This window comes from Colletotrichum graminicola (genome assembly GCF_000149035.1).
Source record: "Colletotrichum graminicola M1.001 genomic scaffold supercont1.2, whole genome shotgun sequence".
Lineage (NCBI taxonomy): Eukaryota > Fungi > Ascomycota > Sordariomycetes > Glomerellales > Glomerellaceae > Colletotrichum > Colletotrichum graminicola.
Window position 1 is genome coordinate 1042730 of NW_007361006.1, and position 13648 is coordinate 1056377.

The following is a 13648-nucleotide window of genomic DNA, read 5'->3' on the forward strand; positions in this document are numbered from 1 at the left end:
TGGGACGAGTGGCAGCATGCAATTCGTGGACGTGTGTACATGCAGTGCATGCATTGGGTCCAGACTGGCCCGTCATCGTTGTCTACCGAGTACAGAGGACGCTGTACTGAGGTAAACCAGGATGCATACAGTGAGTACCTACTCCGTAGTGTAGGTGCCAAGACAATACTCGGTAGGTACAGACCGGTTTTTTCCATGGCAAAAGCTTGATGGGCTTGGCTTGGATGGATGCGAACCCCTGTCCAGAAGGAACTCTGAGAAATGCTGTGGCCCGCCAGCCTGTATGTAATAAACAGTGGTTGTACGAGTACGGAGTATATGGAGTACTTTCATACTTTATCACACCTACCTACGTACTTTGAGACTGCGCTTTGGGCAACCCAATGAGACCATGGACGCGTCCACATTGCCGATTGCTGATCACTGGCGGCGTTCCAGCTCTTGGGAAGGTGGGAAACAACAGGATAGACCGATATCGAGCCCCCACCACTCCACCCGAGGACGCGAGGCGGAAGCGCAAAGGGCGAAATGAAAATAAATACGAAATAAAAGGAGGAGCGAGGGAGAGTACATAGACGAGACAGTGTGTGTGTGAGAGAAAGAGAGAAAGATGGCCGAGAGGTGAAGGCACACAGTGGGTGGGAACCCGTCAGTCAAAACATGAGGCTATGGAGAAGGTGTGTGGGCGCAGCCGTCAGTCAACCCGCCTGAGGCTCCACATGGTCGTTGGCGACTTTACTGTATCTGGCACTGAGCTTCGCTCTCGATACCGTCGGCGGTTCATCCACTAGGATGTTTCGACGTTGGCGATTGGTTCCCGGGCATGCCAAGCGCGCCGACAGGGAGTCCTTGCTTGCTTGCTCCTCCTGGCGTAGGGCCCTAGCTTGCTTTGCGTAGGTATCTGTATCTCCTTTGTCTGTTTACACTACCGTAGGTATGTTCTCCGAGTTTGCTCTGCCTCCCTGCGTGAGTGTCGGTCTGTCTGGGTACGTACCTGAGTAGAAACGAGAAGGAGGTAGGTACGTAAGGTAGGTACAGGTACCGACAGACAGGATTAGGCATGCTGCGGACCCGCACCCCTGTCCGTGGCCTGCGACGTTGCCTTTACCTTATGCCCACTACGTACCTACTTGCTCTCTCTCTCTCTCTCTGTCTCTCTCTTCGTCGAGCATTTAAAGAATCCTTTATCTTCGTCACGTCTGACCACATCCCCTTCCGAACTTCTTTCTCCTCTTTCCTCTTGTAGGCCGCACTTCTCACGCTCCTCCCCTTTCCGAAGCCAAGTAGTCTTGGAAACAGTACAGCCTCTTTCGAGCAACCAAGCGAGCAAATACCTAAGCTCGCATTCGATACCAGAAAAATATATCCCATCCCATCCGTCCCGCCCTCCCCCCGAGACACGAGTGTCCGGTCATCTATTTCGATGAAGAACGACTCTCCTGACCCCCCAAATATAGACAGCAGACGCTCTGGTGCACCTGGATCCTCGCATGGCGCCCGTCGCAGCCCCCAAACTTCCAATCCTCGAGACGACGCAGCTAGACCCCCAGGCATAAATGCCAATTTCACTCCCAACTTGCCCAGCAAGTCGTCCACTTTTCCCGCTCACCAGCGAGATACCAGTAACACAGCCTACACCACGGATCCCTCCGTCAGCAGGAATCATGGCGCCGCCGGCTCGCCCCTCGGCTACCCGGACGACGTCACCGACAAAACCAGCCCCCGCACCACCGAGGATCTCGCCGCAAAGGAAGCTTCGGGGCAGAGGCCTGTCCTAAGCGACGCCGGCAACTCCTCGCAGGAGAAAGGCAACAACACACCCTCCGGTCAGAAGCCGAAGCCCTCCGTCTTCACCCGCTTCTACCTCACCTCCAAGATGATTCTTTTCCACAGCTGGGTCAACCTGCTGCTCATCTTTGTGCCCATCGGCATCGTCGTTCAGGCTCTCAACCTCAACCCGGGCCTCGTCTTCGCCATGAACGCCATCGCCATTATCCCGCTCGCCGGCCTGCTTAGCCACGCCACCGAGTCCGTCGCCAGCAAGCTCGGCGACACCATCGGCGCTCTCCTGAACGTGACATTCGGCAATGCAGTCGAGTTGATTATCTTGTAAGTTTTCCCGTCTAAATCCTCACTCCTGAGTCAGTCCTGTCAAAGGCTGCCAATGGTGTGGTTTGAGTTGAGTTGAGGGTGGAAGTCGGAATGCAAAGGTTTTGGCTTGGCTTGGCAGCTAGCTGTCTTGGCCCTGTCGCACCCTGCATCTTTGGCTTCCAACCCTCCGCCCATGTATATCTTGGCGCGGTCTTGGCTAATGCTTATTTTCCCAATCTAGCATGTATGTTCATACTTACCCTTTTGCGGCTGGCCAAGATGAGGGACGAGAGAAGTCGATTATCCAAGGAGAAAGACAATGTCCCATCAATCGAGTCCCAACCCATGCACAGCTTTCCGTCCCATAGCCTTGTTGTCACTGCTCTAATTGATGTTTAAAAAGTAAATCTCGTCTTTCTTTTTTGCGGTTGACTGACATGGACATATTTTTGTGACCAAACAGCATCGCGCTTGTCAAGGTTCGTTACCCCAACTCTCGTGGGCGAGCGATCCTAGACTAACATTGTGGACGACAGAACGAAATTCGAATTGTTCAGGCTTCCCTTCTTGGATCCATCCTGGCCAACCTCCTGCTCATTCTGGGCATGTGCTTCTTTCTCGGTGGCCTGCGCTTCCGCGAGCAGGTTAGTTCGGCTGACTCCGACGCTATTTGGAGCATTACACTGACGGACGCATATCAGATTTACAACAGCACCGTCACGCAAATGAGTGCTTGTCTGCTAAGCTTGAGCGTCATCAGCTTGGTCTTGCCAGTACGTCCCCCCCTCGCTGCCGGTTCAATCATTCCGGAAACTGATACAACTGCAGACGGCTTTCCACGCCTCTTTCCAGAATAGTTTCAAGGCTGAAGATCAGACTTTGAAGATTAGCCGTGGTACTAGTGTGGTGAGTGCTCCGCTTTGAGCCTTTGATTGGAATTTGTTTTTTCTCATCGCGAGTAGATCCTCCTTCTGGTGTACATCTTGTACCTGCTCTTCCAGCTGAGGTCCCATGCCTACATGTATGAGTCTACTCCACAGCACATTGTCGATGCCGAGTCCGCGCCAGGCCCGGCCATCGGCTTCTTCGACTCGTCGAGTTCCGAAGATACATCCGATGATGACGTGGACTCGGACAGCTCGGACAGCTCTCGCGGCACCGTCCGCAAGACAATGAGAAAGGTAATGCGCGCCGGCAGAAGGCGCAAGTCCAGTGTGGCCTCTATCAACGCCGACGGCCTCTCCAGGACCCGCACCTCTTCTGTCGCCACCTCTAACAGCTCTGAGGGGACCGGTAGCCGTCCTAATATACCCCATCTCAACTCGGGCGGCAGTGATGAGGTCATGGAGGAGAGCCCACGTAAACATCGCAAGCACCGCAGGCGCCACCACAAGCACAAAAAGTCTAAAAAGAGCTCTCGCGGCGCTGCTGACACTGAAGGCCACGAGCCCGTTGCAAGCGGTCAGGTCGGGACCTCGGCGCAGCCCGGTGAACCCGTGCGTTTCGACTTTGCAGACCAGGGCGCCGCGCCTACAGGCGTGGCCACCGAGGCATCACAATCGAACCCTCGCGCCAGACCCGTGTCCGGCCTCCGCGGACTATCCATCAAGAACTTTGCCCCCGCGGTCTTTGTCGCGCCCCCCGATCCTTCGACCATCGCTCCCACGTCTTCTGCAGGACCGGTCCCTCGCGTCCGCCTCGGCATCCGCCGCACCAACTCTTTGCCCGACCGCCTGAACCAGTACGGCCGTACCGTCCGCGCGCCCGGTGCTATGGTACCGCCACGCGCTGCCGTGGCCGCGGTCAACAGCGGCCTCGGCTCTGACGACAAGGTCGTCGACGACGATCACCTATCCCGCACCGCCGCCATCCTCCTTTTGCTCTTCTCCACTGGTCTCGTTGCCGTATGTGCCGAGTTCCTCGTCGGTTCCATCAATGAGGTCGTCGAGACCAGTCCCCTCGGCGAAATCTTCATCGGTCTTATCATCCTACCCATCGTCGGCAACGCCGCCGAGCACGTCACAGCCGTCACCGTCGCCATGAAGAACAAGATGGACCTCGCCATCGGCGTCGCCGTCGGCAGCTCTATTCAGATCGCCCTTTTCATCACGCCCCTCGTCGTCATCATCGGCTGGGCCTTGGACCGCGACATGTCGCTGTACTTTACCCTCTTCGAGACCGTCTGTCTCTTCGTTTCAGCATTCATTGTCAACTTCCTGGTTCTCGACGGAAGGAGTAACTATCTCGAGGGTGCGTTGTTGTGCGCGACCTACATCATCATCGCCGTAGTGGCCTTCTTTTATCCCAACTCGAACGAGGCTAGCTCCATGGGTGCTTAAAGCACGTACGTGTACACTGCCAGGCGTTCCGGCGGCCCCTTGGCCGATTCGGTTATATTGTGGTGGTTTATGGAGGAGCGGTTGTCGGTAGAGTACACCTTACGAAGCTTCACGACCATTTTTTTCTTCTGGTTTTTCTTCACTTCTACTTGCCTGTTCGGCACTCTCGTGTCGCAACGGCCCTTTTTACTCGGGGATGGCTTGGGGATGATGTTCTTATTCTTCGCAGAAGTCGGCAACACTCCTGCCAAAACTTTTTTCAATGGCAGTAACCATGGTGGCATTACCTCGCTTGACAGCGATCATAGGCGTGTCCACCCCATGTCAAATATAAATTAACGTTTTTATTTACAAGTACAAGCCCCGGGCTACATGGATATATCCATTTCGTCTGGCCCCCAGGTACCTACCTGTCTTGCGTCTCAGCATCGGTGACATTGTTGCCAAATCAAATCCTATGTCAGAAACTATGCGCTAGAACCGCACACAACCCAATTGCTTTGTGATGAAATCAACTGGCGACGTGCCCTCGATCCAAGCCATACTAGATGTTGAGAGTTGGGTGACATTCGTGCTAAAAACAACTCCCGTAGGCCCACCGGGTAAGCTTAAACGTTAGCTGCGCCGACCTCACCCCACCCAGTTTCGCCCGGTTTAGCCGGTGATGGTCAAGGCCCTTGAAGGAGTGGTTTCCTGCGGGCGGCCTCCCCGATGGATGCGGCAGCGGTGGCTGAGGGCTTTGTCGTGGGCATGTGTTATATATACGCGAAGCCCGTTGGTCACACACACGGAATCTCTAATCCTCAAATCAAACGGCGATTCGGCTGCTTGCCTTGATCATCGGATATGCGGGGGAGAAAGCGAATGATCGGTCCATTTGGCATGACGACCAGAAAACAGCCGAATCCCCCGACCCAGACGCTGCTTGTTCGGTACCATTTGTATTTGTACCTACCTATCATTGTAGGGAGCTGCAGCGCGTTGCGGGGCAGCCATGCCGAGTAAATGCGGACCCACTTGCCTATTGCGGATAGCTTCACCTGCACTATGGGTTTGTAGGTACCTAGGTAGCTTTAGTGTCTGCCCTGCCTGCCTTGAACCACCACATCATTACCACGACACAGCCACTTTCACTTCCTTTCATATGACGCCTCATCCGCCTCCCCCCTCCAAACCTGCATCACCGCTGCATCTCGTCTACATCTCATTCGTGACGCTGACGAACTTGGGGCTCTTTCGTGATTCCTCTCATTTGATCAGACCGAGTCGCCTGGATCCCCAGTGTTTCAAACCCCAAAGCTACCTTCAAGCTTTGAGCTCTATTCTGACGTCAAAGCGTTCACCTCTCCTCACTGCATCGGTTTACACGAAGAACTGCATAATTCTCTTCCGAGAGCCTATAACCCGTCCTTCTTATCAACAATGTGTTTCGGAGGCAAAGCCGACAAGGATGACAGTCCTGCCCCACGTCCCTCCCAACGGCCTCTCTCGGCCCAGCTGGACAGCAAGATGAACAGCAGCCAGCAACCGCACTACGCGACGCCAACTGGCCCGCCGCCGGCTCATAGCTCGGGTCAGGACTATGGCCCTCCATCCGGCCCCCCTCCGAGTCAGTCATATGCTGCTCCGAGCGGTCCGCCACCGGGTCGGACGGACGACTTCGCGCCCCCTCCAGGCCCTCCTCCGGCACATGGAGGCTACGCACCGCCACCTGGACCTCCTCCTTCTCATCGCCAGGACGAATTTACAGCGCCTCCCGGCCCTCCCCCTGCCCACAACGACTACACGGCTCCTCCGCCGGGTCCGCCGCCATCCGATTCTAAGCCAAAGCACGACTGGGAGGCTGCTGTTCCTGACACCACCCTCTTTCCGCCGCCGCCGGCATTCTTCAGCGGCTTTGACCGTTCGCCCGCTAACAATTCCACCGAACAAGAGGCCGAGGCAGGCGAGGCCTGGATCAAACAGTACCCTCTCGTAAAGCCCATCGACCTGGACCCCACCGCCTTGGAAGCCCTGCGCACTCACAGGATATGGCTGCTCCAGCCTCAAGGATTCCGCGGGACCATGAGCCAGCCTGTCTCGGGCAAGTGGGAGGTCACCACGCAGAGGAACGCCCCGGATAGCACCATCATCGGGTTCCCGCCCCTCTACTCTGTCAAGACACATTCTCCCCACGCCACCGGCCGTCCTTTCAAGGTCTACTACGAGGTCAAGGTCCGCGGCTCGGCGAGAGAAGTTGACCTCGCCCTTGGCTTCACCGCCCTTCCCTATCCCAACTTCCGACTTCCCGGATGGCACCGCGGCAGTCTCGCAGTCCACGGCGACGATGGCCATAAGTACATCAATGACAGATGGGGCGGCAAGACCTTCACGGACCCCTTCCGCCCCGGCGAGACGCTGGGAGTTGGCATGTCCTTTACCGCCCAGGGTGGCAGCATGAGAGTCGACATCTTCTTCACCCGCGATGGCCGACTGGTCGGCAGCTGGAACCTACACGAGGAGAGCGACGCCGAGCAGGACCTGCCGGTCACTGGACTCGAGGGATACCACGACTTGAGCTGCGCCATCGGCACGTTCCAGAAGAACGAGTATGATATCATCTTTGACCCAAACTTGTGGAAGTACAGACCTTGAGAATGCCGGTGGCCGGTTGTCTGAATGAATCATGGAGGTACGAGAGACGGCAGCTCCAGACTTTGTTGGGGAAAACACTCGATACTTTCTCCTATTGTGGCTTAATTTCCAGCTCGTACTATAGCTATATCTTGGCTTTCACGTCTATTTCCTCCCACCACGGATACGCACTGGGTGAATCTTTCTCCATTGTCCCCTCGAAGTGAGGCGCACGCTTCTGCATAAAACTCTCCATGCCTTCCTTGCTGTCTTCCCCGTTGAATAGGTCGAAAAAGATCTTGCTCTCGAGCAAGTGCGCTTCCTCGGGCGATTGGGGCGATCGCAGAATCATATCCCGCATGACCCTGGCGGCGACCGTGCTTACGTTCGTCGCAATGTCCTCCGCAATGGCGAGCGCTCGCGGCAGGACCTGCTCCGGCTCAACGATCTCGCTGAACAGGTTCCGTAACAGGGGGCTTTCGGCCGGGTACACGGCCCCCGTCGTGACGAGGTGTAGCGCGGGCCCGGCGCCGATGAGGCGAGGCAGGTAGAATGACGAGCAAGCCTCCATGTTGAAGCCCCTCCGGCCGAAGACGAAGCCAACCTTGGCCGCCCTGGAGACGACGCGAACGGAGGCGGGCAGGGTCATGGTGATGCCCACGCCGACGGCGGACCCGTTGATTGCGGCGACGATGGGCTTGGTGCAGTTGTGCATGGCCAGCGCCACGACGCCGCCCGTGTCGCGGTGCTCATCGCGGGTGGTGCCTTGGAGGCGGACCGGCTGGCGGAGGTCCATGCCGGCGCAGAAGGTGCGGTTCTTCGGGTCCGAGCTCGTGAGGACGATGCACTTTACCCGCGGGTCCGCCGAGAGCAGGGCGTAGGCGTAAACGACGGAGGAGGCCATCGACTGGGTGAGGGCGTTGCGGGACGTGGGGCGGTCGAGGGCCAGTATGATCACGGGAGTCGGAGTGGGCGAGGAAGCCGGGTGGTGGGACAGGCGGACCTGGGGGAGGATGAGGGTGCTGTAGCTCGTGGGGAGGTCGGACATGGTGATGGTGGTTGGGGGGGTGGTGGATTCGAACCGATAGGCGGACAGGGAGATAGCGTGAGAGAAATCCGGATACCTTGTGCAGCATATCGACGGGATTTACGAGACGAGATATGATTTCGTTCCGTTGATGTGAAGCTCCAGATCTGGAGACGGATATGAGGTGAAGGAATTATGATTGGGTGCACAACTTATCGTAATGTCCACAACGTGCTGTGCTGAACCTCATTTTATACCGCCTTGCCTACTCTGTAGATTCCATCACGGGGCTAGCAAGTTTACAAAAATAAATTTGAGACAAACTCAAGCGTTATATATAACGAACTCTAAGGTGCAGTCATTGACGAGTATGTGATGATAGACTGAGTAATCAATTGGCCTGGTGATGACTACGATTTGTTGCTGCTGGAGGGGCGGAGCCACCGAAGCTCACCGGGCTCACCTTGATAAGGCCGCGGTTACAAGACAGTCTTCAAGGCCGTGTGAAGGGTTTTGGCACAGTACGGCTGACTCGATCAACCACTTGCGCAACGTCGAGTCAACCCCCCCTACGATCCTCGACCCAAAACGCATTCGACGCTGATGCGTAGGCGTCTTGTACATGAAAGAGCATGGTCTATGATTGGGACGCCCACGAGAAGCTATGTTTCCAGCTGTACATCAACGAGAAGAAGTCCCTCGAGGACATAATGGATTACCTCAAAATCCACCATAACTTCGCACCCTGGTGAGTCAAGTTGGTTCTCGGTGCCATCTTGTCCCCTCCGCACTCCGTGGCTCTCCCGCCGGCCGGACCGTCTCCGATCCACCCAACAAGCGTCCCTTGACCGATCCGTGAGAGGAGGGGCAGAAAGAATCCGGGGAAAGTCATCCTGGGCTAATCATGATGACGTATGCAGCAAACGAGCCTTTCAAGCACAGTTCCGTAAATGGGACTTCCCCTCGAAACAGAACCCCGCCTACAAGAACGACCGCCTCGTCGCCCGCATCAAGGAACTATGGGAGCGCAACCTGTCGCAGAAGGAGATGCTGGCGGTCCTGAAGGAAGACGGCTTTGAAATCAAGAAGCGCGAGCTGATCCGCGTGAGGACCAAAAACCGATGGCTGTTGAAGGTCGCGAACGGCGAGCGGTCCAAGGACTCGCCAGAACCCAGCTCGCAACACCCGCTGATGACCGACGAGTCTTTCGAGAGCCGGGACAATGGCCAACGGCTGTCACGTGCGGCAGGGGATATGACCCCGGATACCTTGACAGACCACGAGTTTCTGGGCACTCTGTCGAACGAGGTCGGCACTGCCTGGGATCAGGACAATAACAGGAGAAAAAGGCGGCGGCTGAAGGCCTGGGAGGCTGCATCGCAAAACGAGTCTATCGCCCCGCGATTCCCTTCCGAAACCACCCTCGACGAGGCAAAAGTCATCCTCGGCCTGGCCAACGACGTCTACCGACAGGTACGGGCCACGTTTGCGCGGCTCTGTGAAGAGTCGAGTATCGTCAAGAAGACCATCGCCGGCCCAGACAGATGGGACGCTGTCAAGAGCCGCCTGATCCAGGAGACACCGCAGCTTCAAGCCGTGATGTGGCAGTCTAGGGATAATCACGAGTCCAAGGTGTTGGCGCTCGACGTCATATGCACGGACATCACAAAACGAATGCGGACGCTGGATAAGCGGATCACTCTAGCAGAGGCAAAGAACATCATCGGCATCAATCCCGAGGAGGCGAGAGACCTCCGCGCCGCGTTTGATAAGCTCCTGAGGGACGAGGGCCTCAGCTCCAAATCGGAAGCCGGCCCTGCGCAATGGGACGACCTCAAGAGGAGGTGGGTGGATCAGTCAGACCTCATCCAGCGCATTCTCGCCCTCGGGGCCGGCGATCCTGCCTACGCCCAAAAGGTGCGGGCATTGGATCTCATCGCTCGGGACGTGATGAAGCGTTTGCGGGACGACATTTCAAGGAGGGACCAGCCGAGGAAACGGAGCCCCGCCGGAGCGGCCCGGTCGGACGGCGACGAGGCCCAGCACGAGCAGAACCAGAACGTGCTGGCGGTTCAAACTACACAACCGGAAATCACTGATGGTTTACAGCACCAAAGCGACTTGGGTAGCCAGTACGGCAACTCTGGCCAGGTGTCGTCCATGGTCTTGGTGCCCAGCTCGGGGGATACTCAGGGGCAGATGCTGATGCCGGTGTCCATGCAACCGCAGGCCGCTGCCGGCGACCAGATGGGGCACCCCGCCGCGCGGATCTTGTCTTCGGCGCTTCTGGCGCAGACCAACATGGCACTCGATGCCCACCTGGGCTCCTCTCTCCTGCTGGTCGCCAACGCACAAGCGGCCTTCGTCGACCACCAGTACGCGCACCAGTTCGCGACCGCGCCGCCGCCGCCGCCGCCTGTGTTCCACACGCCGGCGCCGACAAGCGTGGTGGCCGTCTACCTGCGGCTGCACCCGTCGTCCACGTTCGTGGTGAACGCGAACCTGTGGATCGCGACGCTCAGCTCGCACTCGGTGCAGGAGCTGCGGCACGTGGCGGCCAGCAAGTTCCCCGGGTGCATCTGTCTGAGGGTCGAGGGCGTGCTCAAGGACGGGAAGGGCGGGGAGATGCCTCTGCAGATCGACCAGGACCCGGAACTGGCGGCTTACGTAGCGCACCTGCAAGGCGCTACCCCGACCTTCAATGTACAGCTCGTCCCCGTGTGGAAGGCGGGCTGAAGAAGCGTGCGGTGATATCGCGGTAGAGTCTCCTGCCGAACCACATGCTGCAACGACGATACCGATGCATAAAGTAAATACACATATACGGGGTATATATATAAGGAAGAAAAAAGCATCGTTGAACTGCGATATTGGTAGTTGAGTACACTATGAAAGCGGGACAGGCCGATGCAGGCATGTTTGAATGTCTACAGACGGACAAGTCAGCGGCTTAATGACAAATGCGAACCGCCCGTTATCTTGAAACGAGGTCCAATCAGTACATCTCTGTTATCTCGTAATGCCACTCAATGCAAGGATGCCCGCACCGCGAAGCACGCCATCCCATTAGCTCGCCAACCCTCGGCCCTGAGAGCGGACGCGAGGGAAGGAGTAAGCCACGGGTGGTGTGGGGCTCTATCGGCCGGTGTCACGGAGGGGTCCCATATTTCCCCGCTCCCGGGCCGGCCAATCCTTATCCCCGATAGGTGTGCAGGGTTGTTCCTGCTGCAGGTCTTTTGCATGGATTCCATTTCGCCATTCGAGCTCCAGAAGTGCTAAGACGCATCTATGCAGCTCCACCCAGTTACAAATAATCTCCAACCCTCCCCCGAACTACTCTACTCTGCTCTATTCGTCACCGCACCCTCCTCGCAACCACCCCTCTTCCCTCAAGCTCCCGACCTCGGATGGCTTAAAGTTGCTTTCGCATTCGTCGATCAATTGGACAGCATTGAACTCTGCTTCAGCCACGAACCGCGTCTGGATCTCCCCCCCCCCAACGAGTCGAACGAGCGCAATGGCGCACATCAGAGCTAGAGCTCCGCAGGCGGCTCTGCAGGGTCTAAGGACCGCGGGTCCGGCCCCGCGTCGGCGATGCGTCGCCCTTGCCGGCAGCGCGCGGCACATGTCTAGCGAGCGCCAGCCCGAGAGGCCCGCGACCGGCGAGAGGAAGGACGGCCGTTCGTTCCAGGGCCAGGTCGTCGGTAGTATTAGCCAGCGTCTTGCGCGCGAGAAGGCGGAGCGAGAGAGGTTCGCCGCGGAGCGGGAGAAGACGAGCAACGGCAGGAACCTCTCCTTCACCTTTGGTGAGTTCGAAGCTGAACGTCTGGGCAGCAGTAGCTAACGCTCTCGTGTGCCGGCAGTGCTCCTCACCACGATGGGCGTCTCGTACTACCTCGGCACACTCGTCCCCCCGAGCCCCAGCGAAAACTCGACGCTGCCGCTGGCCCAGACGATCGCGCCGGTCCACAAGCTGAACAAGGAGAACCTGGAGGCCGCCTGGACCGACTTCGTCAACATCGTGGGCGAGGAGCACGTCAGCACCCTGCCCACGGACATTGAGCTCCACGCCAACTCGGAGTGGTCGTCGCACTCGGCCAAGCCCGATGAGCGGCCCTTCTGCGTCGTGTTCCCCAGCTCCACTGAGGAGGTCTCGGAGATCATGAAGATCTGCCACCAGCGGCGCATCCCCGTCGTCGGCTACAGCGGCGGCACCAGTCTCGAGGGCCACTTCACCCCGACCCGCGGCGGCATCTCCATCGACTTTGGCCGCATGAACAAGGTCCTCCAGCTGCACCAGGAGGACCTCGACGTTGTCGTGCAGCCCGCCGTCGGGTGGGAGGCGCTCAACGACCAGCTCGCCAAGACGGGGCTCTTCTTCCCGCCCGACCCGGGTCCGGGCGCCATGATCGGTGGCATGATCGGCACGGGCTGCAGCGGCACCAACGCCTACCGCTACGGCACCATGCGTGAGTGGGTTCTCAGCCTGACGGTCGTGCTGGCCGACGGCACCGTCATCAAGACGCGCCAGCGCCCGCGCAAGAGCTCCGCCGGCTACGACCTCACCAAGCTCTTCATCGGCTCCGAGGGCACCCTGGGCCTCGTCACCGAGGCGACGCTCAAGGTGACGACGAAGCCCCTCTTCACGTCGGTCGCCGTCTCAGCGTTCCCGACGATTCGCGACGCGGCCAACTGCGTCGCCAAGGTGGTCGCGGCGGGCATCCCCGTGGCGGCCGTCGAGATCCTCGACGACCTGCAGATGCAGTGCATCAACAAGGCCGAGATGACGTCCAAGGCGTGGGCCGAGGCGCCGACGCTCTTCTTCAAGTTCGGCGGCACGGAGCTGGGCGTCAAGGAGCAGGTGGCGCTGGTGAAGCGGCTGGCGGCGCAGGCCGGCAGCAAGACGTTCGACTTCGCCAAGAGCGAGGAGGAGCAGCAGGAGCTCTGGAGCGCGCGGAAGGAGGCGCTGTGGAGCACGATGGCCGTCAAGCGCGAGGGCGACCACGTGTGGACGGGCGACGTCGCCGTGCCGATGAGCCGGCTGCCCGACATCATCGAGGAGACCAAGGAGGCCATGAGCAAGAGCGGGCTGTTCGGCACCATCGTCGGCCACGTCGGCGACGGCAACTTCCACACCATTCTGCTGTACAATGACAAGGAGCGCAAGCGGGCCGAGCACCTGGTCCACAACATGGTCAAGAGGGCCGTCGAGATGGAGGGCACCGTCACGGTGAGCTTTTCCAGTTTTTTTAGTAGTTTTTTTTTCTTTCTTCTTTTTAATGAGCCCAATCAATGCTGACTTTGACCTCACCCGATAGGGCGAGCACGGCGTCGGTCTCGTCAAGAGAGACTACCTCCCCCACGAGCTCGGTGAGTCAACAGTCGACACCATGAGACAGGTAAGCCACCCAGAACAAAGAAGAGAGAATAAAAATCGGCCTCGGATGCTGACGCTAGGTTCTCCTCAGATCAAGAAGGCCCTCGACCCCCTCTGCCTGCTCAACTGCGATAAGGTCGTCAGAGTCCAGCCGCCCAAGGCCGGTGAGGTGGCCGAGTGGTAAACGGTGCGGCGCGACAT

At 58.2% G+C, this 13648-nt stretch overlaps 5 protein-coding genes across 5 annotated transcripts; 4 read left to right on the forward strand and 1 right to left on the reverse strand.

Moving 5' to 3' along the window:
- Positions 1 to 1423: 1423 nt before the first annotated feature.
- GLRG_00748 (calcium/proton exchanger) lies at positions 1424 to 4430 on the forward strand (the record flags this gene model as incomplete). Its single annotated transcript, XM_008091433.1, has 6 exons — positions 1424 to 2109; positions 2555 to 2570; positions 2628 to 2735; positions 2793 to 2864; positions 2920 to 2997; positions 3054 to 4430. The coding sequence occupies 6 exons, from the start codon at positions 1424 to 1426 to the stop codon at positions 4428 to 4430; spliced, it is 2337 nt and encodes a 778-aa protein (XP_008089624.1).
- A 1422-nt stretch (positions 4431 to 5852) lies between these two features.
- GLRG_00749 (SPRY domain-containing protein) lies at positions 5853 to 7064 on the forward strand (the record flags this gene model as incomplete). Its single annotated transcript, XM_008091434.1, has 1 exon — positions 5853 to 7064. The coding sequence occupies one exon, from the start codon at positions 5853 to 5855 to the stop codon at positions 7062 to 7064; it is 1212 nt and encodes a 403-aa protein (XP_008089625.1).
- Positions 7065 to 7188: 124 nt separating this feature from the next.
- GLRG_00750 (enoyl-CoA hydratase/isomerase) lies at positions 7189 to 8091 on the reverse strand (the record flags this gene model as incomplete). The annotated part of the gene is made up of 1 exon (XM_008091435.1): positions 7189 to 8091. The coding sequence occupies one exon, from the start codon at positions 8089 to 8091 to the stop codon at positions 7189 to 7191; it is 903 nt and encodes a 300-aa protein (XP_008089626.1).
- A 611-nt stretch (positions 8092 to 8702) lies between these two features.
- Positions 8703 to 10806, forward strand: GLRG_00751 (uncharacterized protein; the record flags this gene model as incomplete). Its single annotated transcript, XM_008091436.1, has 2 exons — positions 8703 to 8818; positions 8991 to 10806. The coding sequence occupies 2 exons, from the start codon at positions 8703 to 8705 to the stop codon at positions 10804 to 10806; spliced, it is 1932 nt and encodes a 643-aa protein (XP_008089627.1).
- A 781-nt stretch (positions 10807 to 11587) lies between these two features.
- On the forward strand, positions 11588 to 13631 carry GLRG_00752 (glycolate oxidase; the record flags this gene model as incomplete). Its single annotated transcript, XM_008091437.1, has 4 exons — positions 11588 to 11876; positions 11934 to 13300; positions 13389 to 13469; positions 13539 to 13631. 4 exons carry the CDS (start codon positions 11588 to 11590, stop codon positions 13629 to 13631), a joined length of 1830 nt encoding a protein of 609 aa, XP_008089628.1.
- Positions 13632 to 13648: the final 17 nt, after the last annotated feature.